At 45.3% G+C, this 27,442-nt stretch overlaps 2 protein-coding genes across 2 annotated transcripts in view; one reads left to right on the top strand and one right to left on the bottom strand.

The window, feature by feature from the left end:
* The window catches only part of LOC100345985 (DNA-directed RNA polymerase II subunit RPB9), a 2,027-nt gene extending 1,308 nt beyond the window's left edge, over positions 1–719 (bottom strand). The window contains exon 1 of the mRNA XM_051844783.2: positions 556–719. The gene's annotated coding sequence lies outside the window, so the exon portion shown is untranslated. The remainder of the gene's footprint in view (positions 1–555) is intronic.
* SMU1 (SMU1 DNA replication regulator and spliceosomal factor) lies at positions 709–27,442 on the top strand. Its single transcript, XM_002708034.5, has 12 exons — positions 709–861; positions 3,748–3,958; positions 5,902–6,054; positions 8,908–9,018; positions 12,280–12,408; positions 13,711–13,830; positions 15,648–15,764; positions 16,674–16,801; positions 17,626–17,752; positions 23,545–23,712; positions 26,194–26,346; positions 26,933–27,442. The coding sequence occupies exons 1-12, from the start codon at positions 836–838 to the stop codon at positions 27,029–27,031; spliced, it is 1,542 nt and encodes a 513-aa protein (XP_002708080.1). The 5' UTR covers positions 709–835; the 3' UTR covers positions 27,032–27,442.

Here is a 27,442-nt window from a genome sequence, read left to right as displayed (position 1 = left end):
AAAAACGTTGATGGGAGGATGATGAAGAAATGAGCAGTAATTCAGGAGGCTACAGAGAAGCAGTGTGGCAGGCATTGGTGACAGAATCCGAGAAGACTGGATGCCAACAGGAAATCCTCCAATACTCCATTTAGAAATGTAATTTTATGACAGATATTTTACTGTGCTGTAAACTTTTAAAATTTATATAGAATTAATATTTAAAAATAGCCTTTATGGAATGTATTGCTATATCTACATTCCATGTATTCCATGTATGATTTAAAGTCTATTAAAAAGAATATCAAATCTCCTGGTCCACGTTACGTTTGGTTTCATTGCTTTTCCAATAACTGTACCACTGCAGTGAAACCCTTCTCAGCTAACTGGTTGGAAATGCTGTATGTAATTTACCTTTTTCTAAGGTCCCAAACATTTCATAGGTAGTTTAATAAAACTGTGTTTTGGCTTCAGCGGTTTTTTTTTTTTTAAAGTCAAATTACTCTGCCTACAAACGTTGACTAGTGTCCCGTTGGTTTCGAATATAGTAAATATATACTGTAAATTCAGCCCTACCTTGGACGTTAATGCATCAAACGAGAGCCAAACCTCCACACCAGCGGTTCGGAGCTACAGGCGCCTCGCGGAGCGGAGCAGGCGCACAGACGCCGACTTCGGGCGGTCACGCCCCACGCAGCCCCGCCCCCACGCAGCCCCGCCCCACGCAGCCCCGCCCCCCCGGAGCGCGCGTCGGGCGCCGAGCGGAAGTGACGTGACGGCCGCCGGAGGTGTCGTTGCTGTGTTGCGCGACTGGGCCTGAACGTGCAAGGGGGCTTGGACCCGGGAAGCTATCACCATGTCGATTGAAATCGAGTCCTCGGAGTGAGTGCTGCGGCGGCGGATGTTGGCGGCGTGGCGGAGGCCGGGAGGTTAAGGGTGTGGCGTGGAAGGGTGTTCGGGGGGAGGCGTCCGAGAGGCTGGAGTGGAGGGCCCACAAAGAAGCTGCTTGGTTCCGGCTGCCTCGGAGGTGGGCCCCCGAGCAAGCTGCAGCCCTGGGAGGGAGGCGGCGCAGGGCCGGGCGAAAGGCACACCTCGCAGGCCTTCCTTGCACCCTTGCTTTCCTCTGCCTAGCCCTCATCACGCGGGATTGTCACCGCCTCCCCTGCCAGCCCGGGTAGGTGTCTTGTAGTCCTAGTGCCCAGCCCACTGTGGAGCTCATTTGCTGCTTTTGGGGTGAATGAACCACAAGCACTTTCATCATGCCCGATCTGGCGGCGCAGTTTGGATTTCCTGTGAACTCTGCGTAGCCGCACGCCAGGGACAGGATCCATGGGCTGGGCCCGAGGAATGATCGGTTGGGAGGGGAGCAGGGCAAGCGGCAGATAATCAAATGCGAAGCGTAATAGGTCAGTGTTGTGAAGAGAAATAAAGCAAAGAGGAATGATGGGGGATGCTGGAGATCCAGATGACTAAGTCCGGGCGGGAGTTGGAAAGGATTCCTGCTTTGGGACTTGAATGGCGGCTCTAACAATCATTCTCTCGGCCTTGAAGACCCTGTCTGTAGCAGCAGTATCGGCTGCATGTTTTTGTTAAGAATAATACCTACTAGTTACTAGGGAATTATTTATTTGATAGGCAGAGAGATGGAGACAAACAGAGAGCTCCTATCAACTGGTTCACTTCCCAAATGCCCACAGTGGCCGGCACTAGGCCAGGTTGAAGCCAGGAGTCAGGAGCGCAATCTGATTCTTCCAGATGGGTGGCAGAGGCTCAACTACTTGGGTCCTGGCTTCCAGGGTGTGCATTAGCAGTGAGATGGAATTGGAGTGGAGCTGGGAGCCACACTCAGGCACTTTACTGTGGGATGCGATAAAGTCCCAGGAGGTGTCTTTGCTGCTAAGCTAAATGCCTGCCATTCTTTACTAAGGACTGTCTGCGGTAAGCCTTGCTCTAAGTAATGTAGTCAACACTTCAGTCACCCCTGCAGGGTGGGAAATAGGCAGGAGATGTTCCCTGACTTGCCTCAAGCTCAGACTGAGTGACAGCTCTGACTCCCATGCCAGCACATCTCCAAAGCTGTTAGCTCCGTGTGTATTTCACTGTGTTTGAAGGCAGTGATTTTGATTTTGGCTGTGTCAAAGTCTTTGGGATGCAGGGAGTCTCATTCTGGACACTCACAATGGAAGTTGTGGAAGGTGTGCTAAGGCAGATCACACGGTGCTAGAGCTGGGGCGAAGCCTGGGTGCCTTGTTACAGGGCTGTGAGAACAAGACAGCAACAAGTAGCAGGAATCAGTTCCCTTTGGCAGGAGTTTTTAAGAAGATCGTGTTTGCTTTCCTGTCACTGCTAGTTTTTTTTTTTTTTTTTTTTTTTTTTAATTTTTATGTTATTTATCCTGAAAGAGTTAAACACAGAGAGCTCTCTTCCATCCATTGGTTCACTCCCCCAGATGGCTGCAACAGCTAGCACTGGGCCAGGCCAAGGTCAGGAGCCAGGAGCTTCATTTGGATCCCCCTTGTGGGTGGTAGGAGTCCCAACACTTGGGCTATCTTCTACTGCTTTTTCCAAGCCATTAGCAGGGAGCTGGATTGAAAGTGGATATGGGATGTTGACATTGCAGGTGGCAGCTTTATTTGCTACGCCACAGTGCTGGTCCCCACACTCTTCGTTTTAATCCTCATCTGTTAACTCTGTTATTGGTGAAATCCTCATCTATAAATTGGGGATAATAAGACATCTATGTTGTAAGGTTATTTTGGACATAATAATCACATCTAAAGTGCTTAGAGCAGTATCTGTTAAGATAAGCACATAATAAATGTTGATTATTTTTCCTCTGGGAAAGGGAATTGATTAAATTTGAGTGTGAGGTCCCCTACAGCCAGGAGAGTCTGACCCTTTATACTAGCACTGTCTGTACATATGCGGGTCACATATGTACATTAAGGGAAGAGAAAGAAAAATGTATCACGGCATCATCCAGTGAATTTGTGCAGTTATGTAAACAGATTCTTCAACGGATTCATTATTAAGCCCAGGATCAAGAAACTTTAGCTAGAAATACATACATATATTCAGTTATAAATAAATTTTTAAAAATACCTTGTAAGCTTTCTGTCACATGTAGAAAGTGATTGCATAGTGTCTGAATATTTGAAAATTATCTAAAATCCATTTTCCCTTGGGAAACTGACTCCACAGTGTTTTTATTTCATTTGTCTTGAAAATTTGATAGCAAAGCCAGTGAGTGCAGATGGAGAGGCAGAGCCTTGTATCCTTTTATATACAGTACAGTTGTACCTATCTGTATTCAGGAAATACCCACTAAGGTAATCTCAATTCATATTTTTTTGTTTGTCATTTAAAAAAGGATGCAACCATCCTGCAATCATTTAGATTTTTTTTTATTAATGGCTAGACTAGGCTTAAAATATTTCACTGAAGTATGCAACAATGCGATCAAAAAATTAATCAGAAATGTCTCAGGCTTAGGAAATAAGAGTCACCTTAGTACCAACTCGCTTTCTAGCTGATGGTGAGACATTGGGTAAACGCTTTTCCCCTCTCTGAACCCCAGGTCTCCTGTCTTTGGGATGGAGATGCCTTGTAACTTAGATTGTGGAATAATTGGGAAGTTTTACCCACATGATAAGAAATGGAAAGTAGTTGGAGGAAGGTGGATGATTGGGAGCAGTAAGCGGACGGGGGTTTTATCTGGGGCCTTGGGTGAGTGAGGATCCCTGAGCTGAATGACTTGCTCTCTTTCAGTGTGATCCGTCTCATCATGCAGTACCTGAAGGAGAACAGTTTGCATCGGGCGTTGGCCACTTTACAGGAAGAGACTACTGTGTCTCTGAATACCGTGGACAGCATTGAGAGTTTTGTGGCTGATATTAACAGTGGCCATTGGGATACTGTTTTACAAGCTATACAGTCTCTGAAATTGCCAGACAAAACCCTCATTGACCTCTATGAACAGGTAAGAGTGGAGGTGATGATGGTCCCCATGGGTTGGTTTATTGTGGGCAGGCCCCCTGACTGGGAAGTATCAGTGAGCATTCCTTCAAGAACTATAGGCCCATAACATCCCTTAAAGCTTATACTGTCAAGGTGTGGCAGTATATGTAGAAGTTTTCTCCCTTGCCAGTTGAAAATCTTTCTTGAATGATCATTAAATGAAGGATTCTGGCAATTGGAATTAACCACCTGGAACTGGTGCTCAGTTCTCCACAAGTTGAGTGCTCAGTTCTCCACAAGACGGTCCTGACTTCAGATACTACCTGCACTTTGGAGTCTCCATCACCTTCACTTTTGACTGACTACAGATTTGGGGGTTTCCATGGCCCACTGAGGTTTGATAATTTGTCCAGATGACTCAGAGCACTCAGGGAAGCTCTATACTTACGAATGCAATTTTATTATCAAGAATACAGATCAGGACCAGCCAAATGAAGAAAACACAGAGCCAGTTCTGTGCTGTCCCTCAGGTATTGGGGTGTGCCACCCACCTGCTATGTCAATGTTTTCACCACCCTGGAAACTCCATTGAGGTTTTTACTGAGGTCCATTAGGTAGGCCTGATTGATAACTTGATCTTCAGCCCCCTCTCTTTGTCCCCTCCCCATTATGCCCCTGAGAACCTCAAAGCCTCAAGCACCTAATCAGATGGGTTGGTGTTTCTGGTAACTGGTCCCTGTCCTGAGCCATCCCCTTAGTAAAAACTTGGGTGTGATTCAAGGAATTCATGAATAGCTAATAGACTCCTGTCACTGGAAAAATCCCAAGGGTATTAGGAGCTGCAAACCAGGAACCTAGAAAAAAATTAGATAAATTGGGGCCAGTGCTGTGGCATAGTAGTTAGAGCTGCCATCTGCAGTGCCGGTATCCAATATGGGCTCTGATTTTAATCCCAGCTGCTCCATTTCTGATCCAGCTCTCTGCTATGGCCTGGAAAAGCCATAGAAGATGGCATAAGTCCTTGGGCCCCTGCAGCCATGTGGGAGACCTGAAGAAGCTCCTGGCTTTGGATCAGCACAGCTCTGGCCGTTGCAGCCAACTGGGAGTGAACCAGAGGATGGAAGACCTGTATCTCTCTGCCGCTTTTTCACTCTCTTTGTAACTCTGACTTTCAAATAGAAGAAATCTATTTTTCTTTATTTATTTGAAAGTCAGAGTTAAACAGAGAGAGAAGGAATGGCAGAGAGACAAGTCTTCCATCTGCTGGTTCACTCCCAAATTGGCCACAGTGGGTGGAGATGTGCCGATCCAAAGCCAGGAAACAGGAGCTTCTTACAGGTCTTCCACGTGGGTGCAGGGGCCCAAGGACTTTGGCCATCTTCTGCTGCTTTCCCAGTCAGAGAGCTAGATTGGAAGTGGAGCAGCTGGACTTGAACCAGCACCCATATGGGATGCTGGTACTGTAGGCAGCAGCTTTACCTGCTATGGCACAGCACTGGCCCCAAATAAATAAATCTTTAAAAAAAATCAGATAAATTATTTTTATAAAACAGAAGGGTGAATTTTCTGCAAATAAGATTGTAGTGTAGTTTGAAGTAAAAATAGGGAAGTTAATTTGTTTCTGTATAGTCCACAAGAGTTCAGTAATTACGCAAAGAAAATTTTGGTAACCAGAGAATGGTTTCCCTTGAGCCCGTGGAAATATTTCCATCTGTTGTTTTCTTCAGTATCTGTGTTCTGAACAAGAGGCAAAAGATGAGGAGAGAGTGGTAGAGAAAAATAAAGGTTAGGGCTTGAAGTTTTAAAGTTATTATTTACAATTACTTCTGTTGTCCACCTGAAATTGCTAGTGAAAAGGAAAAGCATTTCTCAGTATTGGAAATCACTTTGGTAGGACATATATTGTCAGGAGTTTTACTGAAAAAAAGAATGTTTTGAAGTAACCATTTTCTTTTCATTGTCCAGGTTGTTCTGGAATTGATAGAACTGCGTGAGTTGGGTGCTGCCAGGTCACTTCTGAGGCAGACTGACCCTATGATCATGTTGAAGCAAACACAGCCAGAGCGGTACATTCATCTGGAGAACCTCTTGGCCAGGTCTTATTTTGATCCTCGTGAGGTATGACTGTGATACTGAAAAGAAGATTTTCTTAACTTTGGAAATGTGTAACAGTATGATCTTTTTTGCCATTTTATTGGCCACTTAAAAAGATTATTGAATTAGTTTCATTTTACTTAAGAGGCAGAGAGTGAGTGAGATCTTCTACCCATGGTTCACTGCCTAAATGCCTGCAACAGCCAGAGCAAAACTAGGCTGAAGCCAGGAGTCCTAAACTCAATCTGGGTCTTTCCATGGTGTGCTTTAGCTGGAATTGGAAGCAGAGCTGGCGCTTGAACCAGACACTCCACTATGGACACAGGTATCACCTGCCCCATTGTTGGGCAGATTTTGTTTTGGATAACTTTTTTTTTTTTTAAAGATTTATTTATTTGAAAGTCAGTTACTCAGAGAGAGAGAGGGAGGGAGGGGTCTTCCATCCGCTGGTTCACTCCCCAGATGGCCACCATGGCTGGAGCTGCGCCGATCCGAAGGCAGCAGCCAGGAGCTTCTTCTGGGTCTCCCACATGGGTGCAGGGGCCTAAGGATTTGGGCCATCTTCCACTGCTTTCCCATGCCACAGCAGAAAGCTGGATCGGAAGTGGAGCAGCTGGGACTGGAACTGGTGCCCATATGGGATGCTGGCACTGTAGGCGGCAGCTTTAACCCGCTACGCCACAATGCTGGCCCCTCATTCAGCTTTCTGAGTATCTGAAGGTCTTCTGTACATACCCCATTTTAGAGGATTCTGTATAAATTAATAGAGAATTAGAAATGTTATTCTGATGTCATTTCCACATTAGCCCAGTACTTACCTGGCCCTGTAGTACAGCCTGACTACCTGACGTGTTCAGTGAGCATTTGTGTTCCTTGGCCCTAATATTTAACAGTTTCATTCCAGCCCTTTGAGTCCCTGGAAACTTGTGCTTTAGTTTGTTGCTGAGTATATTTACAAGTAGCTTGTGGTGACTGGTATTCTTTTATTTTTCCTAAGTTTTATATACTTTAATCCATCCATCCTGCTCCCCCTTTCTTTTTCTTTTTTAAAATACTTATTTTTTACTTGAAAGGCAGTTACAGAGAGAGATCTTTTATTCATTGATTCACTCCCCACATAACTGCAGTGGCCAAGACTGGGCCAAGCTGTGAAGCCAGGAGCCCAGAACTCCATCTGTGTCTCCCACATGGGTGGCAGGAGCCAAAACAGTTGGAATGCCTGCCGCTTTACCAGGCTCATTAGCGTGGAGCTGGATTGGAAATGGAGCAGCCAGGACTTGAACTGGTGCTCATGTGGGATGCTGGTGTTATCGGTGGTGCCTTTTTTTAAGATTATTCTATTTATTTGAAAGAGTTACAGAGAAGTAGAGACTGAAAGAGAGAGAGAGTGAGGTCATCCATCTGCTGGTTCACTCCCCAAATGGCTGCAGCGACCAGGCTAGGCCAGGCCAAAACCAGGAGCCGGGAGCTTCTTTGAGGTTTTCTACATGGGTGCACTGCTTTCCCAGGTGTGTTAGCAGGAAACTGGATTGGAAATGGAACAGCCAGACTTGAACCGGTACTCATATGGGATGCTGGTACTGCAGTTGGCAGTTTAAATTTTTTATGTATTTATTTTTTTTGGACAGGCAGAGTGGACAGTGAGAGAGAGAGAGACAGAGAGAAAGGTCTTCCTTTTGCCGTTGGTTCACCCTCCAATGGCTGCCATGGTCGGTGCGCTGCGGCCGGCGCACCGCGCTGATCTGATGGCAGGAGCCAGGTGCTTCTCCTGGTCTCCCATGGGGTGCAGGGCCCAAGCACTTGGGCCATCCTCCACTGCACTCCCGGGTCACAGCAGAGAGCTGGCCTGGAAGAGGGGTAACCGGGACAGAATCCGGTGCCCCGACCCGGACGAGAACCTGGTGTGCTGGCGCTGCAAGGCGGAGGATTAGCCTATTGAGCCGCGGCGCTGGCCTGTAGACGGCAGTTTAACCTGATGTGCCACAGTGTTGGCCCCATAACTGGCTTCTTTTTTTATTTTTTTAAGATTTATTTTATTTATTTGCAAGACAGAGTTACAGAGAGGTAGAGACAAGAGAGAGAGAGGTCTTCCATCCGCTGGTTCACTCCCCAGATGGCCTTAATGGCCGGAGCTGTGCCGATCCAAAGCCAGGAGCCAGGAACTTCCTCCAGGTCTTCCACATGGGTGCAGAGGCCAAGGACTTGGGCCATCTTCTACTGCTTTCCCAGGCCACAGCAGAGAGCTAGATGGGACGAGGAGCAGCCAGGACTAGAACTGGTGCCCACATGGGATGCCAGCGCTTCATGCCAAGGCTTTAACCTGCTGTGCCACAGTGCCGGCCCCCATAACTGGCTTCTTAACTGATAGGCCAAACACCCACCTCAGGAATTAGTTTTTGAAAACTAAATTGCGGGGCTGGCATTGTGGCGCAGCAGGTTAAGCCCCTTCTTGCTATGCTGGCATCCCTTATGGGAGCACTAGTTCAAGTCCTAGCTGCTTTTTTGCTTCTGATCTAGCTTCCTGCTGATGTGCCTGAGAGGGCAGTGGATGATGGCCAAAGTGGTTGGGCCCCTGCCACCCACATGGGTGACCAGGATGGAGTTCCTCACTCTGCTTTGGACTGGCCAGTCTGGCTATTGTGGCCATTTGGGAAGAGAACCAGTATATAAAAGATCAAGTCTGTGTCACTGTGCTTTTCAAGTAAAAAAATAAATAAATAAAATAAGTCTTAAAAAAAAAAAAACTATACTAAATTGGGTTAAGCAGCTCTTTAGGTAGTTTCATGTTTGTCTCTTTGTTTCTGTTTGTTTTGATTAAGCACATTTAAGTTTTGTGATTATTTCTTGAAAATGATGCTATCTTCTCTCCTTTTTTAGGCATATCCAGATGGAAGTAGCAAAGAGAAGAGGAGAGCAGCAATTGCCCAGGCTCTTGCTGGGGAAGTCAGTGTAGTGCCTCCGTCTCGTCTCATGGCATTGCTGGGACAGGTAATTGAGCACCTGGTACTACGTCTGTGTTTAAACCATATGTCTGGGCTAAAGAAACCAGACATCCTAACAACTGTGCTTATACCAACAGCTGGCCAACCTCTCATTTTCCCTGGGAGAGCCTATATAGACGAGTGGTTAAGATCGTGAGCTCTAGAATCATTTAGGATTAGAGTGACCAGGGGTTGCCGTTGTGCCATGCAGCACATTAAGCCACTGCTTGGGATGTCTCCATCCAATATCAGAGAACCTGTGATCGAGTCCTGCCTCCACTTCAGATCCAGCTTCCTGATAATGCGCTTGAGAGGCAGCAGATGGTAGCCTGTGGAGTTGGGTTCCTGCCACCCACTTGGCAGACCTGGGTGATGGATCCCCATCAACTATTGCAGGTGTTTGGAGGGTAAACCAGTGGATAGGAGCTCACTCTCTTCTCTTCCTTTCTAATTCCTCTTTAAAAAGTAAAATTTTATAAATAGTATAATTACTATTAGATTAATTAAAGATATGGGGGTATTCTAGAGCATTTTTAGGAAAATAGAATTAAAAATACATTTTCTAGGGGCTGGCATTGTGACACAAAGGGTTAAAGCTCTAACCTGCATTGCTGGCATCTCATATGGGCCCTGGTTCACATCCTGGCTGCTCCACTTCAGATTCAGCTCCCTGCTAATGTGCCTGGGAAAGCAGCAGAAGATGGCCCAAGTGCTTGGGACCCAGAAGAAACTCCCAGCTCCTGCCTTCGATCTGGCCCAGCCCCAGCTGTTGTGGCCATTTGGGAATTGAACCAGTGGTTGGAAGATCTTTCTTTCTGTCTCTCCCTCTCTGTAACTTTGCCTTTCAAATAAATAAAAAACAAGTCTAAAAAAGAAAATACATTCTATGGCTGGCATTTGGTTTACCCGTTAAGATGCCACTTGGGATGGGTTCAGTTCCCGTGCTTGTTCTTATTTCTAGCTTCCTGCTGGTGCATGCCCTGGGAGGAAACAGGTGATGGCTCCAAGTAGTTGGGGCCCTGCTACCCGTGTGGGAGACATGGATTGAGTTCCCTGTTCCTGGCCCAGTCCTAGCTGTTGTAGGCATTTGAGGAGTAAACCAGTGTTTGAAAAATTGATCACTCTCTTTCTCCCTTTCAAACAAATTTAAAAAAATATTAAAAAGCTGTTTTGTTTTGGTGCAAGAATTTTGAACTCTGCATAATAGAAATCTTTGAAAATTTTATGGAAAATAGATGTTTTATTTATTTTTTAAAGATCTTTTATTTATTTAAGAGATAGAGTTACAGAGAGTGAGAGAGACCGAGAGAAAGGTTTTCCTTATGTTGGTTCACTCCCCAAATGGCCGCAACAGCCTGAGCTGTGTGGATCTGAAGCCATCTTCTATTGCTTTCCTAGGCCACAGCAGAGAGCTGGATTGGAAGAGGAGCAACCATGACTAGAACTGGCGCCCATATGGGATGCTGGCACCACAGGTGGAGGATTAACCTACTACGCCACAGTGCTGGGCCCAGAAAATACATGTTTTAAAAAACTATATATGGATTTCAAATCTCTTTGCACCAAAATAAACTTACATTTGAAAAATATCAGGGGCTGGCACTGTGGTGTAGCAGGTAAAGCCGTTGCCTGCAGTCCCGGCATCCCATATGGGCGCTGGTTCAAGTCCTGGCTGTTCCACTTCCGATCCAGCTCTCTGCTATGGCCTGGGAAAGCAGTAGAAGATGACCTAAGTCCCTGGGCCCCTACATCCCACGTGGGAGACCCGGAAGAAGCTCCTGGTTCCTGGCTCCTGGCTTTGGATTGCCACAGCTCTGGCTGTTGCGGCCAGTTGAGGAGTGAACTAGCGAATGGAAGACCTCTCTCTCTGCCTCTCCTTCTCCTTCTTTGTAACTCTGACTTTCCAATAAATAAATGAATCTTTAAAAAAAATCATTTATTTTTCTTTTTGGTTGAAAGAGAGACAGATCTTCCATTCTTGGATTTTCTCCCCAAATTCCTGCAAGAGCTAGGCTGGGCTAGGCCAAGGCCAGGAACCAGGAACTTCATCTGGGTCTCCGCCCTGTGTGGGTGGCAGGGACCTAGGTTCTTGAGCCATTATCTGCTGCCTCTTAGGGTGCACATTAGCAGGAAATTGGAACAGGAATCAGAGCTGGATCAATCAAACTCAGGCACCTTGATGTGGGATGTGGATGTTATCCCAAGGGGTAGCTAAAAACTGCTGTGCCCAATGTCTACCCCAAAAACTATCTTGTTTTTCCACAAACTTTTTGAAGTACCCTCGTATGAGGGGAAAAGATAGCAAGAATGTAGTATATAAAGTGTCAACAGTGGCCTTTTTAAAAAATATTTATTTATTTATTTAAAAGGCAGAGTGGAGAGAGACAGAGGTCTTCCTTCCACTGGTTCACTCCCCAAATGGCTGCAATGGCTGGAGTTGGGCCTGCAGGGGCCCAAGCCTTCAGGCCATCTTCTGCTGCTTTCCCAGGTGCTTTAGCAGGGAGCTGGATGGGAAGTGGAGCAGCTGGAACTGGAACCAGCGCCTATATGGGATGCTGGCATTGCAGGCAGTGACTTAACCCACTATGCCGCATGCCAGCTCCAACAGTGACTTGTTTGGGTGTTGGAAATTTCTATGGAAAATTTATCTTTTCCAAATTTTGTTTATAATAAAAGAGCCACATCTCCATGGAAAATAGTTACAGATTTATTGGCTTTCGGAGTCCCCTTCTACCTTGAGATCAGCCTGTGTTCTTGCAGGAAGCACAGATTATGTTGCAATTGTATGATCAGAGATGGTTGGGGTCACGTTTCTGGATAATTCATGGTTTCCTCTGGATGTCATCCTTTCCAGTTTGTTTTTTTTTGTCTGAGCAATCATGACCAGATTGGGGCTGGTGCTGTGGTATAGTAGGTTAAACCTCCACCTGTGGCACTGGCATCCCATGTGGGTGCCAGTTCGAGTCCTGGCTGCTCCACTTCCACTCCAGCTCTCTGCTAATGGCCTGGGAAATGGAATTTGACCCAGGTGCTTGGGCCTCTGCACCCTTGTGGGAGACCCGGGGGGAGCTGCTGACTTCTGGTTTGGGATTGGCCCAGCTTTGGCCATTGCATCCATTTAGGGTATGAACCAGGGAATGAAAGCTCTCTCTGTCTCTTCCTCTATGTCTGTAACTCTGCATCTCAAATAAGTAAGTCTTTAAAAAAAAAATCACGACCAGATCTTAAAAGCACCTGACTAAACTACTGTACTTTGTTTTTCTGCTAGGCACTGAAGTGGCAGCAGCACCAGGGGCTGCTTCCTCCTGGTATGACCATAGATTTGTTTAGAGGCAAAGCAGCTGTTAAAGATGTGGAAGAAGAAAAGTTTCCCACGCAGCTGAGCAGGCACATTAAGGTAGGATCCTTAAACACTTGGCCAGTCCATAGTCATTTGTTGAAGACTCATCATGGGCTCGACCAGGATGTGTGCCTGAAACTTGGGTACTTGGGAAGGAGAACTCGTTCTCCAGCTCCGACAACATTCAGAGTTGCTCTTGGTGTCTGCCAGTGTCCTGCTGTTGCCTAACAGTGGCACAGCTCAAGTTAACAGAACTGACAGGCGAACATTTGCCCTCTGGGCCATCATCTGCCCTATACTTGCTCCCAAGAAGCCTGCGTTTGAAAGAATGGGTGCTACTTCTTTGGATCAGCCCTGCATTACCTGAACTTCCAATATATTTGTCCTGTTCAGCAACTGTGTTTTTGCCTGCCGTGTGTCAGGCAAGGTGCCAGTGATGGATTATAAAGTGGACTCATGTAAAGTTTGGGAAAAATTATTTTTCTATTTTAGGGCTGATTTTTTGTTTTATTTTCATTCTGAGACTTTTGCAGGAAAAAGCACAACTCAATAATTGCTGCAGTTCCCAGAATTACAAGTATATTTGCTACTTTAGTGTCTCCTTTATATTACAGATTCTGTCAGGGTTTGTGTTCTGATTATATAGATTTTACAGTGTTTGAATTGTGTGTTCTAACTTGCAGCATGTATATTTACCCTGGCTGAAGCCTTGAGACCAATAGAAGTCCGTTGTAATTGTGCTGCTGTTCTAAGCTTTTCTGTTCTAAATGCTTTCCTTTTGTTTCTTCCCATCTGTGTGATTTCCTGTAATTCTCATCTATTACCGGGAGCATCCTCACTGGTGAATGCTTAGGATGCATTTACCAGGCAATCTGTCAGCTCTGGCTAGTTCTCCTACATTCGGTCAGCCACATGTTATCATTTGATGAAACAAAGGTTATGAAACAGCAATAGAAAGTTTATTTATAAAATTGTGTAGGGAACATACATTTATTTTGCAAAAATGAGCTTTTTTACCCCCCCCCCCCCAGATGCACAATAAGAGCATACTAGGCTGTATTGAGTGTAAAAGGTTAATGGTGGTTAATTCTAACTATTTGTTCTAAGTCTCATGTTAAAATACTTTTTTAGCTTTTTTGAAATATCCACGTCACATTTAAAAAACTGATCTCAGCTACACATAAAACTGATCAGAGGACATACATCCACCAGCTCCTGTGTCCAGGTGTAGAAACGCTCCTGCAGTCTCCTGTAATAAGGGCCAGCCGTGACTTTATGCCAGGGCAGGGTTTGTAAAAGGGTAAATGGAACTTGTTTTATGGATAAAATGCATCTATTCCATTGTTTCGTTTGAAACAGTTTGGTCAGAAATCACATGTGGAGTGTGCTCGATTTTCTCCAGATGGTCAGTATCTGGTCACTGGGTCTGTTGATGGCTTCATTGAAGTATGGAACTTTACTACTGGAAAAATCCGGAAGGTAAAGTATTTTAAATACAGTAAGTTTCTTAGTGGAAGAATTACTGACTTTGAATTGCTTATTCTTGTCTTATCTCTAAGTCAACTTAGTTAAGGAAGGATCTGTAAGGAATATGTATTACTTGTGTAATTTAAAAACCCATTTAAAGTTAAACTAAATTCTAATCTATTATTAGGCAAGGGAGAACCCTTATTATTTATTATTTTTATTTATTATTTTCAGGCTTTATTTATTTGAAAGGCAGAGTGACACAGGGGAGGAGAGGGAGGGAGAGAGAGAGAGATGTCTTCTGTCTGTTAGTTCACTCCCAAATGGCCCCAACAGCTAAGTCTGGGCGAAGCTGAAGCCAAGAGCCAGGAACTGTACTCTGATATGGGATGCCAGCGTTGTACGCAGCAGCTTAACCTGCCGCACCACAACACTGGCCCCTCTATTATTTTTATAATCAAAATGTGTTTTATAAAATAAATCCATTATTACTGAATGGGTAAATGGTATATGTATGTAATGAACACTAGTTACTCACAAAAAAGGATGAAATCCTGTCATTTGTGACAGCATGGATGGAACTGGAGGTCATTATGTTAAGTGACATAAAACAGGCACAGAAAGACAAATACCACATGATCTCACCTCATGTGTGGAATCTAAAAAAAGTTGATCTTGTACAAGTTGACAGAATGGTGGTTACCAGAGGTAGGGGAGAGCAGGGGTGGGGAAGGATGGGGAAAGCTTGCTTATCGGGTTCTGAATCAGTTAGATAAGAGAAAGAAGTTCTAATGACCTGTTGCACAGGAGGGAGACCGTGAATAGCAATACTGTGTGTGTGTGTATTTTTTTAAAGATTTATTTGACTTGACTTATGGTATTGTTTTTTTGTATTGTATTTATCCATCTATTCCCCTACAATTTCTCGTGGTACTTTTATGTTTCATTTTGTTTAATTGTTGATTCATCTGACGTTTGTTTAGGAGAAAGTTGGCATGGATCTAACTTAATTTTTTCCCAGACTACTATTTATTGTCCAGGGATTAAAAATATGATTTTCATCATAGAGAACTAAATTCTACTCAATGATAGTGGATTTATTTTTTTTTTTAAAGATTTATTTATTTATTTGAAAGAGTTACAAAGAGAGAGGGAGAGACAGATCTTCCATCTGCTGGTTTACTCTCCAGATGGCTGCAGTGGCTAGGACTGGGCCATGCCAAAGCCAGGAGCTTCATTTGGGTGATCCCAGGGATGGCAGGGACCCAAACGCTTTGGCTATTCTGCTGCTTTTCCCAGGCCACGAGAAGGGAGCTGGATTGGAAGGGGAGCAGCCGGGACACAAACTGGTGCGCATGTGGGATGCCTGCATTGCAGTCTTTACCCAGTATACCACAGTGCTGGCCCCTTTGTTGTCCTTTTTTTTAAACCACGAAGCAGTTTCATAATTAGAATTTTTTATAATTAGGAAAACATTGTAAAGATACTTTATTTTTGAGTAGCTGAGAATTTGAAAAAAAAGTTTGCTTTCTAATAATACTTCAAGAAATTCAAATTTACTACAGTTGTAAAATGGAAAACTGTAGAGAAATATTGCCTTGAAAAGATTAGTGAGTAAAACATCTAAGCTGTTAATATTTTTACACTATTAATTAGAGTTGTGTGAAATTATTCCCAGCAATGTCAGTTGTCTTTAGGAACATGGGAGTGTGTCACTGGTTTCTGCTTTGGAAGTATGCACAGTCCATATCCTGCTTTCAGTGGGTTTTTGGGGCCCTGTGACCTTGGTTTTGTGGTGTCTTGATAACTGCTAACTGTTGTTCCTGTAGGATCTTAAGTACCAGGCCCAGGATAACTTTATGATGATGGATGATGCTGTCCTCTGCATGTGTTTCAGCAGAGATACAGAAATGTTAGCAACTGGGGCTCAGGATGGAAAAATCAAGGTATGAATTAGAGACATTTACTCTTTTTTTTCTTAACGATTTAATTATTTGAAAGAGCTACAGTCTCTTCCATTTGCTAGCTTACTTCCCAGATGGCTGCAGCAGCCAGGGCTGGACCAGGCTAAAGTCAGGAGCCTGGAATTCAATCTCGGTCTCTCACATGGCTGGCAGGGTCCCATGTACTTGGCCATCAACATTTTCTGCCTTCTTAGGCACATTAACAGGGAGCTGGGGGATTTGAACCTGTACTCACATGGGATGCTGGTGTCACAGGTGGCAGTTTAACCTGCGCCACAGTGCCGGCCCTGGGACATTTGCTATTAGATGGAGACACTTTGAGAGTTCCTGTAATGGAGTAGTTTCCTACAGGTGATATTTGGTATAATAATAGCTAGTGTTTGTTGAACATCAACTTTATACTGATCACTACTTTTTCTTGTTACATCCTAATAATAACTGCCTTGGGTGGTTCAGTCAAATGGTTCAGGTCACACCATTGGCGAGTGATAGATCTAGGACTTCAGACCAGGTTTGCTCCCTCTCTTTTTCCTCCTGGCTCACTGTATGATATATTGTACTTTGATTTTAGGGAATGGTCTGTAGCCTGTTAGCTGTGGTTTGTATTTAACTGCTGGTAATACATCCTTGCTGGATAAAGGACAGAAGAGGTCTCTGCTAAGTGAACTTAGAGTCTGAATATTTGTTTTTAATAATTTACAAGGAAAGAGTTTTAAGTTTCAAAGGATTCGGTTATCATTGTACTGTGTGGACCAGCTGTATCATATTCATCCATTAGCATGCATTTTTAATGCTATTTTGGTACATTAGTGAGCACTGCATCTTGCTTGGCTCTGTGGGCTATTTTGGGACACTGTTATTTACAAGTTTAAACTTTTTTTTCCTATAAAGGTATGGAAGATTCAGAGTGGCCAGTGTTTAAGGAGATTTGAAAGGGCACACAGTAAAGGCGTCACCTGTCTAAGTTTTTCTAAGGATAGCAGTCAGATCCTTAGTGCCTCTTTTGACCAGACAATTAGGTAAGTAAGAATCCCAAAATTACCCTCACTTGGGTTTGATATAATGAGGCCCCAGAGGGAGTTACTAATGATTCTTTTTATTTATTTGAGAGGCAGAGATAGACAGTTCCCATTCACTGGTTCATTCCCCAAATGCTTGGGGCTGGGGCCAAAGCTGGGAATGCAGTCTGGGTCTCCTGTGTCAGTGGCATTTCTTGAGCCATTACCTGCTGCCTCGCAGGGTCTGTGGTAATAGGAAGCTGGAGTTAGGAGCCTGAGCTGGAAATCGAACTCGGGCACTGTGGTGTGCGATACGAATGTGCTGACTGGGAGGCTAGATGCCTGCTTTCACAGGATATAGAGGATAGGAGAGTGAGGGTATCTGAGACCTCATTTCCCAAAGTGCAGCTGACACAGTGCTGTTCTTCTGTCTGTTTGAGGCTTTGCCCAGAAGAGAGATTAGAAAGGGGTTTTGCAGTATTTCATGTTCTCTGGAATACAGTCTGTGCACCCACCTGCATCTGAATCACCTTAGAGAGCCTCTTCACCAATTCCAATGGGTGGGGCCCAGCTGAGACCCGCTGTTTGTGACTCTTGTGAACTGGTTTCTTAGAGATCCATCCTGAAAAGAAGCTTGTGGTATTATTGATATACTTTCTTTCAGTCTCTTTCTGTACAAGGCTTTTATTTGTGTTCCTTGTGTGATATATGAAAATCATAATGTATTCACAACCCTCTCTCTTCCCTTAATAATGTGAGCTTCTATATAATTCATCTAAACTTGGTCCTAGCCATAAAATGTAGAAGATTAATTGTTCTTTTCATTTGCTGTTGTTTCGTCATAGAATTCATGGTTTAAAATCTGGGAAAACACTGAAGGAATTTCGGGGCCATTCTTCCTTTGTTAACGAGGCAACGTTTACACAAGATGGCCATTACATCATCAGTGCATCCTCTGATGGCACTGTGAAGGTTAAGTATTTGCTGCTGCTTTCGTTCAGAATGTCTGTTCCATCTTTGTTATTTGAGGAGTTTTTGGTGGTGATAATGGTGTTGGTTGTGGTGGACTAAACCACTTTACTATTTTAGACAAAACTGAGGTGAGTGTGAGACAGTAATATTCTGTGGGTAATTACTGTTGGTCCAGGTACCCCAAATCTCAAGCCTCTACAGTCCAAACAAACTTCATCATGTGTCTGAAACAGAAAGGACACGGAGTCCTAAACCTAAGTCTTGCCCCCTTCACAGATACACCCAGTGGTTAGATCTTACCTTGCCGTAGGTAAAGTCCACCTCTAACAGACAAATTCTTAAAGGGCTCAGTGGCCATGTAAGTTGATTCTTTTTTGTTGTGCATCACTCTCACCTCTGGTCCCCAGATTTAGGGCCTCCACACGGCATTTATAAAAGGGTGGCAGAAGTGCAAAGTAGAACTAAGCCCTCTCTTATTTACTGCCCGCTGCTCTCAGCCAGAATAGTGAGTCCTCATACTTTCAGAGATTTAGTTAATTGAAGAGTGGGCCTCATTTCCTAGAAAAGACATAAGAAACCCAAACAGAAAATTGTTAGGTGATCTTTGAGACACTCCATTAGCATTCTAGACCTTCTTTTAGAATGCCTCGTGCAAGTGTGTGCTTTGAAGTGCCATTGGGAAATGGCTTGTCCAGGCTTCTTTGCTTTATGCTCTTTCCCTGATAGGGGGAAGTGGGATGAAGGGGGTAAAGCATCTCACAGATCTTTTGAACAGAAAACATTAGAAGCCTTCGAATTTTTTTTTTTTTTTTTTTTTAATTTATTTGAAAGGCAGAGTTAGAGAGAAGGAGAGACAGAGATCGTCTACCTGCTGATTCACTGCCCAGATGGTCGCAACAGCTGGGGCTGGGCCTGGCCAAAGCTGGGAGCCATGAGCTGGGTCTCCCACATGGGTGCAGGGGTCTAAGGACTTGCGCCATCTTCCACTACTTTCCAGGCATATTAGCAAGGAGCTGAATCAGAAGTGGAACAGCTGGGTCTTGAGCTTGTGCTCATATGGGATGCTGGCATTGTAGTGTGGTAGGTTAAGCTGCTGCCTGAGACCCCAGAACTCTTTTTTTTTTTTTTTTTTTTTTTGAAAGACAAAGAAAAATAGCTTCCATCCACTGGTTCATTCTCCAAGTGCCTGCAGTAGCTGCAGCTAGGCCAGGCCAAAGTTAGGAGCCAGTAGCCAAATCCAGGTCTCCCAACTACTTGAGTTTTCCATTGCTGCCTCCCTGGGTACACATTAACTGGAAGCTAGAATCAGGAGAGGAGCCAGGACTCATACCCAGACACTCCTGTATGGGGTGCAGGCTTTAAGCAGTGTCTTTTTTTTTTTTTTTTTGACAGGCAGAGTGGACAGTGAGAGAGAGAGACAGCGAGAAAGGTCTTCCTTTGCCGTTGGTTCACCCTCCAATGGCTGCCGCGGCCGGCGCGCTGCGGCCGGCGCACCGCGCTGATCCGATGGCAGGAGCCAGGTGCTTTTCCTGGTCTCCCATGGGGTGCAGGGCCCAAGCACCTGGGCCATCCTCCACTGCACTCCCTGGCCACAGCAGAGGGCTGGCCTGGAAGAGGGGCAACCGGGACAGAATCCGGCACCCCGACTGGGACTAGAACCCGGTGTGCCGGCGCCGCTAGGCGGAGGATTAGCCTATTGAGCCATGGCGCCGGCCTAAGCAGTGTCTTAACCACTGTGTCAGAGCACCCCTGCCTTGGAACTTGTGATCCCTGAGATGTTCATTTGCCTCATAGGCAAATAGGCTTCAGCGAGGAGTTGGGGGCAGGTGATTGTTTACATTGGAGCAAGCAATGGGGTCACTGTTTCCTCCTGATAGTGGCTGTTTATTAAACGTCTGCTTTGTGCCAAACTCTGTGGGAAGGTACAGAGGAAACAACAGTATGTGGGCAATGCCATGCAGTGTTTGGTCCCTCTCTTCAGTAAGCACATCTCAGATAATCCGTGCTGATTTAACCCTTCACTTTGTAAGAGCCTAGAAGGATGAGGTGAAAAGCATTAGGGTGGAGAACTATGCCTAGAAGAAATGTCGGGCTAGGGAAAGGAATACAAGTGGCCAATAATAGCTTCCATTATGCATGTGTGTGTAACACTGTGACTTCTGGTCAGTTGCTGACGGTATAAGCTGTGTGTTAGAGTCATTTGTGGAACTTCTAAAAAATGCCCATGCCTGTGGTTCACCCCAGACCTACCAAATCAGAATCTCAGGCTAGGGTCCCATGCTACAAAGCCTGCTTTTAGTTTTTGTCTGTTTTTGGTTTTTAAATTTTTTTTTGTTTGTTTCTTTGAAAGGAAGAGCAAGTAAGAGAAAGTGTGCCCCCATTCTCTCGTTCATTCCCCCAAAGGACTGCAACACCCAGGGCTGGGCCCTGCTGGGTCCAGGGTCAGGAACTCCATCTGGCCTCCCATGTGGTGGCAGGGACACAAGTACTTGAGCCATCATCTGCTGCTTCTCAGGATACAAAAAGTTGGATTGGAAGCAGAGGCACGGCTCTATCCAGCCACTCCGATGTGGGATGTGGGTGTTCTAAGCAGTGGCCTAACCCACCATGCCACAACACCTGCTGCTCCCCACTTCCCCTCAATTAGTTTTGATACCCAGACAAAGATAGCTTGCTTTTTCTGTGTGTGTTTGTTTGTTTGTTTATTTATTTCATTTGAAAGGCAAAGTTAGAGAGGAGAGAAGAGATAGAACTTTTTTTAGAAAAGATTTATTTGTTTATTTGAAAGAGTTACACAGAGAGAGGAGAGGCTGAGAGAGAGAGAGAGAGGTTTTCCATCTGATAGTTCACTCCCCAATTGGCCGCAACGGCTAGAGCTGTGCCGATCCGTAGCCAGGAGTTTCTTCCAATTCTCCCACGTCCGTGCAGGGGCCCAAGGCTTTGGGCCATTTTCTACTGCTTTCCCAGGCCACAGCAGAGAGCTGGATTGGAAGTGGAGCAGCCAGGTCTTGAACTGGCACCCATATGGGATGCTGGCACTGCAGGCCAGGGCATTAACCCACTGCACCACAGTGCCGGCCTCGAGATTGAACTTTGATCCGCTGGGTCACTCCCCAAATGGCCGCAGTGGCCGGGGCTGAGCCAGGCTGAATCTAGGGGCTTTGTTAGAGTCCCCCACATGGATGCAGGGGCCTAAGGACTGGGGGCATCCTCCACTGCCTTCCAGGCTCATTAGCGGGGAGCTGGATGGGAGGTGGAGCAGCTAGGACTCGAGCCATCACCCATATGGGATGCTGCATTGCAGGTAGCAGCTAAACCCTCTATGCCATGCTGGCCCCAAGGGTATTTTCTAATTGCTTATGCTGGTAACAGTGTTGACAGATAGTTTTTTTTTTATTATTGAAAATGTTTTTATTTATTTTTGAAGGTTTATTTTATTTATTTGAAAGGCAAAATTAGAAAGAAGGAGAGACAGATCTTCCATCTGCTGGTTTTATCCCCAGATGACCACAACAGCCAGCACTGGCCAGGCTGAAGCCAGGAGTCAGGAGCTTTATCTGGATCTCTCTTATGAGTGGCAGGGGCCCAATCACTTGAGCCATCTTCTGCTGATTTTCCTAGACCATTAGAGGGAGCTGTATTGAAAGCGAAGCAGTTGAGCGGGTGCTGTGGCCTAGCGGGTTAAGCTGCCTGCAGTGCTGGCATCCCATATGGGTGCCTGTTTGAGTCCCAGCTGCTCCACTTCCAGTCCAGCTCCCTGCTAATGTGCCTGGGAAAGCAGTGGAAGACGGCCCAAGTCCTTTGGCCCCTGCACCCATGTGGGAGACCCGGAAGAAGTTCCTGGCTCTTGGCTTTGGAATGGCCCAGCTGCAGCCATTGCATCAATTTGTGGAGTGAACCAGTGGTTGGAAAATCTCCCTTTCTTTGCCTCTGCCTCTCCTCTGTAACTCCACCTTTCGAGTAAAATAAATAAATCTTGTAAAAGATAAAGAAAAGTAGAGTAGTTGAGGCTCAAACCAGCCAAGATGGGATGCCAGTGTCACAGACAGCGGCTTTACCTGCTGTGCCACAATCCAGCTCCAACACATAGTTAATTTTAAAGATAGTTGGCTATAATACTAACTGATAGAATTAAAAAGGAGAGAACAATCCAACACGGGAAGCGGGATACACAGCAGATTCATAGAACGGCAGATGACCTAAACAGCACTGTGGCCTCAGAATCAGCCCTTAAGGCATTCTGATCTGGCTAAAAAGCCCATGAGAGTTTCTCAGGCATGGAAAGCCAAGACACTGTGGCAAAAAACATTGACCTAAATGAAAGATCTCTGTGAGTGAGATTCCAGCGGAAAGAATGGCCATCAAAAAAGGAGGTACCTTTCTCTGAAAGGAGGAGAGAACTTCCACTTTGATTATGGCCTTGTCTAAATAAGGTCAGAGTTTGTGAACTCAGGAGGCTTCCATAATCTTGGCAGCTCATGACAAGTGCCTCGGGTGATTACTGACCTCTATAGAGTGTCAGTTGTTAAATCAACAACGGGAGTCACTGTGCACTTACTCCCCATGTAGGATCTCTGTCCTTAATGTGTTGTACTATGTGAATTAATGGTAAAATCAGTATTCAAACAGTACTTTATACTTTGTATGTGTGGGTGCAAACTGTTGAAATCTTTACTTAGTATATACTAAGTTGATCTGTATGTAGGCTAATCCTCTGCCTGCAGCGCCGGCACACTGGGTTCTAGTCCCGGTTGGGCCGCCGGATTCTGTCCCGGTTGCTCCTCTTCCAGTCCAGCTCTCTGCTGTGGCCCAGGAGTGCAGTGGAGGATGGCCCAGGTACTTGGGCCCTGCACCTACATGGGAGACCAGGAGGAAGCACCTGGCTCCTGGCTTTGGATCGGCACAGTGCGCTGGCTGCAACACGCCAGCCGTGGCGGCCAATTGGGGGGTTAACCAACAGAAAAAGGAAGACCTTTCTCTCTCTCTCTCTCACTAACTCTGCTTGTAAAAAAAGAAAAAAAAAATGAATCTTAATGAAGAATGGGGTGGGAGAGGGAGTAGGAGATGGGATGGTTTGTGGGTGGGAGGGAGGTTATGGAGGGAAAAACTGCTATAATCCAAAAGTACTTTTGAATATTTATTAAATAAAAGTTAAAAAAGATAGCTATGTTTTTTGTTTTTGTTTTTGTTTTTTTTTTGACAAGCAGAGTTAAACAGTGAGAGGGAGACAGAGAAAGGTCTTCCTTTTCTGTTTTTCCCCCCCAAATGGCTGCCACGGCCAGCTATGCCGATCCGAAGCCAGGAGCCAGGTGCCTCCTCCTGGTCTCCCATGCGGGTGCAGGGCCCAATCACTTGGACCATCCTCCACTGCACTCCCGGGCCACAGCAGAGAGCTGGACAGGAAGAGGAGCGACTGGGACAGAATCCAGCAGCCCAACTGGGACTAGAACCCAGTGTGCCGGCGCTGCAGGCAGAGGATTAGCCTAATGAGCCAGTTAGACCGGCCAGTTAGCTATGTTAACTAAGGAAAAAAATGAAAGATCATAGGTTTTAAAAAGCTTTTATTATTTAGTTTGTGACTTTTGTTTTGTTAATGCAAGTTAATCTACAAATAGATGATGAATGTTTACCCATGGCAAGGCTGGTATTTGGTTAGACTTAAAATCAAATAAGCAGCTTTTTTCCTCCTCAGTTTTCATTTAAGCAACCTAATTTTATGGGTTTTGCATTTTTAAACTCTAGAAATTTTATGCCCCTCCAAATATTTATGTGTTCAATGTCTTGTGTGGCAGATCTGGAATATGAAGACCACAGAATGTTCAAACACCTTTAAATCCCTGGGCAGCACGGCGGGGACAGATATTACTGTCAACAGTGTGATTCTGCTTCCTAAAAACCCGGAGCACTTTGTGGTGTGCAACAGGTCCAACACAGTGGTCATCATGAACATGCAGGGACAGGTGAGTGTGGAGATAGGACCTATGCGCAGCACTCGTGGGCCGTTCCTAATCCAGTATGTCCAGGTCTTGGCTCTCCCAGTAACCAAATACGGGTTCACTACTCTGTGAACTGTGGAAGCTGTATTTATTCCTCAGAGACTTATGTAAACCATAACCCTACGAAACATCTTCGGTGTTTCAAAAGTACCTCCTTCCCTGGCAGTGCTTACATAGTACTGCTTTTTCTTTCTTATCCGTTGTGTAAATACAGCTCTGCTTGGTCTTTAAGATTCCTTCAGAACCTTATTGAATACTTGAAGATAACAGTCTTTGTTTGCTTAGGAAAGATACACTGGTGTGGATTTCCAACTTGGGTCGTCTCCCAGATAGCACATGAGCTAAACTGGAGCACTAATAATAGGAAAGACAGTGGTGTCCTTGTGAAGTGCATTTGTAATCAGGATGCCTGCGCGGTTTCCCTGGGAATCTCATTTCTGTGGACTGGGGCATTTGGAGTGGGCTGGGCATGCATCGCAAGTGCTATGGAAACACAGGCCTGGGCACTCTCCTGAGCATGAAGAAGACCCAAGGGTTGGTGTGCCGAGTTCTCTCCACCCCTCGGGCCCTGCACCTAATGAGCTGGTGGTTCACAGCCCACGGCTGAGACTGCTAGTCTGCAGCGTCCCCTGGGCCACTGCATAAGAGCCACAGCTGCCTGGTGCATCCTCTAAGCATACCTCCTAGTACATGATTTGAAAAAATAGATTCTTAAAGCCAGGAGCCTACAACGCCATCTGCTTCTCCCATGTGGGTGGCAGAAACCCAGCCATCGTCTGCTGCTTTCCCACGTACATTAGCAAGGAGTTGGATCAGAAGCAGAGCAACCGAGACTCCAACCGCTGCTCATATGGGATGCTGGCATCATAGGCAGCAGCTTAGATTGCTGTGCTGCAAGGCCAGCCCCACCTTGATATTTTTCATCAGAGTTTTGTAGTTTCTCTCATGTAAAATAAGTTTTTTATACTTATTTGAAAGAACAGAGAGACCTTTATTTCTTTTTAAGATTTGTTTCTTTATTTGAAAGGCAGAGTTACAGAGAGAGAGTCTTCCATCCACTGATTCACTCCCCAAATGGCCATAATGGCTGTAGTTAGGCCGGTCTGAAGATAGGAGCTAGGAGCTTCTTCTAGGTCTCCCACGAGGGTGCAGAGGTCCAAGCACTTGGGCCATCTTACACTGCTTTCCCAGGCTTAGTAGCAGGTAGCTGAATTGGAAGTGGAGCAGCCAGGACTCTAACCACTACCCATATGGGATGCCAGCACTGCAGGCTGAGGCTTAACCTACTATGCCACAGCACCCGCCCCTGAGAGAGATTTTATATTCCCTGGTTCACTCCTCAAATGCTGGCAATGGCTAAGACTGGGCTGGCCGAAGTTAGGAGCCAGAAACTCAAACCAGGCCTTTCATGTGGATAGCAGGAACCCAATTACTTGAGCCAGTATCTGCTGCCCCCCGTGTCTGCATTAGCAGGAAGTAGGAGCTGTAGCTGGGCTTTGCAGCTGGACACGCCAGTGTGGGATGTGGGCGTCCTAACTGGTGACAACTGCTAGGCTAAATGCCTGCCCTGGTTTAGTGCAACACACAGCTGCTGGAGTTTTCTGTTATTGTCATTTTGTCCTTTAGAGAATGGTATTTTGTAAATGGAATCGTGCAGTAGGTAATCTTTAGGCTTTTTGAAATTAGTTTCTAGGGGAAGTGACACAGTGTGGTGGGGTAGTTTTCCCTATCGGAGTTCAAGTCCCAGCTCCTCTGCTTCTGATCCAGCTCCCCATGAATGCACCCTGGGAGGCAGCAGATGATGGCTGAAGTTCTTGGGCCCCTGCCCAAGGGTTAGGGTTAGGGTATGGGAAACTAGATGGAATTCCTGGCTTCAGCCTGGTCCATTCCTGGCTGTTGCGGACATTTGAGGAGTTAACCAGGGACTGGAAGATTGATCTTCTCTGTCCTTTCAAGTTGTTGAAAAATCTTAAAAAAAAAAAAAAAAAAAAATTGTTTTTTTCTCAGGTTGATTTATGTCTTAGGGACAGAGTTTGATCCTGCATGGGAAGAACAACTCATTCTGTTAGAGGAAACTGGGTATGAATATGTGTCCAGAAAGCTTGAGATTGGAAGGATTTTGTGTGTGTGGTAATGAATTTGCTTCAGGGTAGCAGGACTCAGGCTGAAGAGCAGTATTGATGACTTGGGAATGTATAAATTCAGGATCCCTGCCCTTGCAGCTCATGGAATGAGTATTTTCCAGGCAAGAGAATTTAGCACATGAGTGAAATTTGAAAGTTAGAAATCACAGTGAACTGAAGTACAAAATAAGTGTAAAAATATCAGCTAAAAAAATGTCATCTGTAAGTGTAGTTTATATTAACGAAGGTTTGAAAAAGCTCCAAGAGGTTGCGTACTGGTCACCCATGTTTTGTTTTCGTCTTGTGGTGTGGCGCAATCTAGATCGTCAGAAGCTTCAGCTCCGGTAAGAGAGAAGGCGGTGACTTCGTTTGCTGCGCCCTCTCCCCCCGGGGTGAATGGATCTACTGTGTGGGGGAGGACTTTGTGCTCTACTGTTTCAGCACAGTCACTGGCAAACTAGAGAGAACTTTGACGGTGAGTACTGCTGACCAAGGGCGTCTAAGAGCTTACGGCCAATGCTTGTGCCTCAGTATAAAAAATCTAACAGAGGCCTTTATGACACATTGAGAGTCCATATGTACTTGTATGAAATTACCTCCTTCGTCAGGAAAAGCCGTCCTTCAGTGACCGTGCAGCTGCAGGTGGGCAGGATGGCGCACTGTACACAAAGCAGAGAAGGAAGAGAACCACCCATCTAGCCAGCTAGATTATGTCTTCCTCGTGGGGGCTGGGGATTGAAGGAGGCGCTTTCTCTGTGTCTTTCTAGGGGCAGATTAGTTTTATGTTACTCTCTCAAATTGATTACGATGTTTTTAAAACTTTAGCTCTATGTATGATAAAAGTACATGGAGTAATTCATGCCAGCTGCTGTAACAAATAATCTGCAAAAATCTCAGTGGCTTAACACTATGTCACCATGTGATAGTTGGATACAGTCCTCCCTCCTATCTGCTTAGGAACATGCAGCCTCCCACGACCTCGTGCCTCCCACCTAGTTCAGGCAGGCTCTTCAGAGGGATTCATTACAGGCCTGTGCCACCTAATGCTGCGCTGTTTCCAGGTCCATGAGAAGGATGTGATTGGTATTGCACATCACCCTCATCAGAACCTGATTGCCACCTACAGTGAAGACGGACTCCTAAAGCTCTGGAAACCCTAACTCTCTCAACCAGCTTGGAAGCATGTACTTAAATGAAGACAGATCCATGAGTCGCTCCCCGCTCCCCCAGCCCCTGCCCTGAGGCCAGCTTTTCTAAGTGAACAGATCATCTTAATTAGGTACAAGAATACTTTTGTGAAAATTCGTGTTGCAGTAGCAGTAACCCTTTTTTAAATGTATTTTTAAGGTATTAGTTAATCTGTTTCTAACTGGGGCTGTCACTTATGTTTTCATTAATCTACCTAGAGCATAAAATACTGATATTTCTTAGAAAAATATTGTACCCCTTTGATTATCTGAAATGCTGATTAAAATGTGCCTCCTATATTAAAACTTGTAAATAAGGAACTACCCCTTAATTCAGTAGCTATTTTTTTTTTAAGATGTTAATAAACTTTACACCTTTCTGGA

This window comes from Oryctolagus cuniculus, chromosome 1 (genome assembly GCF_964237555.1).
Source record: "Oryctolagus cuniculus chromosome 1, mOryCun1.1, whole genome shotgun sequence".
NCBI classification, from domain to species: domain Eukaryota; kingdom Metazoa; phylum Chordata; class Mammalia; order Lagomorpha; family Leporidae; genus Oryctolagus; species Oryctolagus cuniculus.
The sequence above is the reverse complement of the archived record's forward strand: the minus strand, read 5'-3'. Positions and strand labels throughout refer to the sequence as shown.

What these genes read in the sequence shown, in the direction of transcription:
- SMU1 (XM_002708034.5), top strand. Translation starts at nt 836, where the DNA reads ATGTCGATTGAAATCGAGTCCTCGGA. An exon ending in CTACTGGAAAAATCCGGAAG is followed by an intron (nt 13,831 to 15,647) that starts GTAAAGTATTTT and finishes TTGTTCCTGTAG; the next exon opens with GATCTTAAGTACCAGGCCCA. An exon ending in CTCAGGATGGAAAAATCAAG is followed by an intron (nt 15,765 to 16,673) that starts GTATGAATTAGA and finishes TTTCCTATAAAG; the next exon opens with GTATGGAAGATTCAGAGTGG.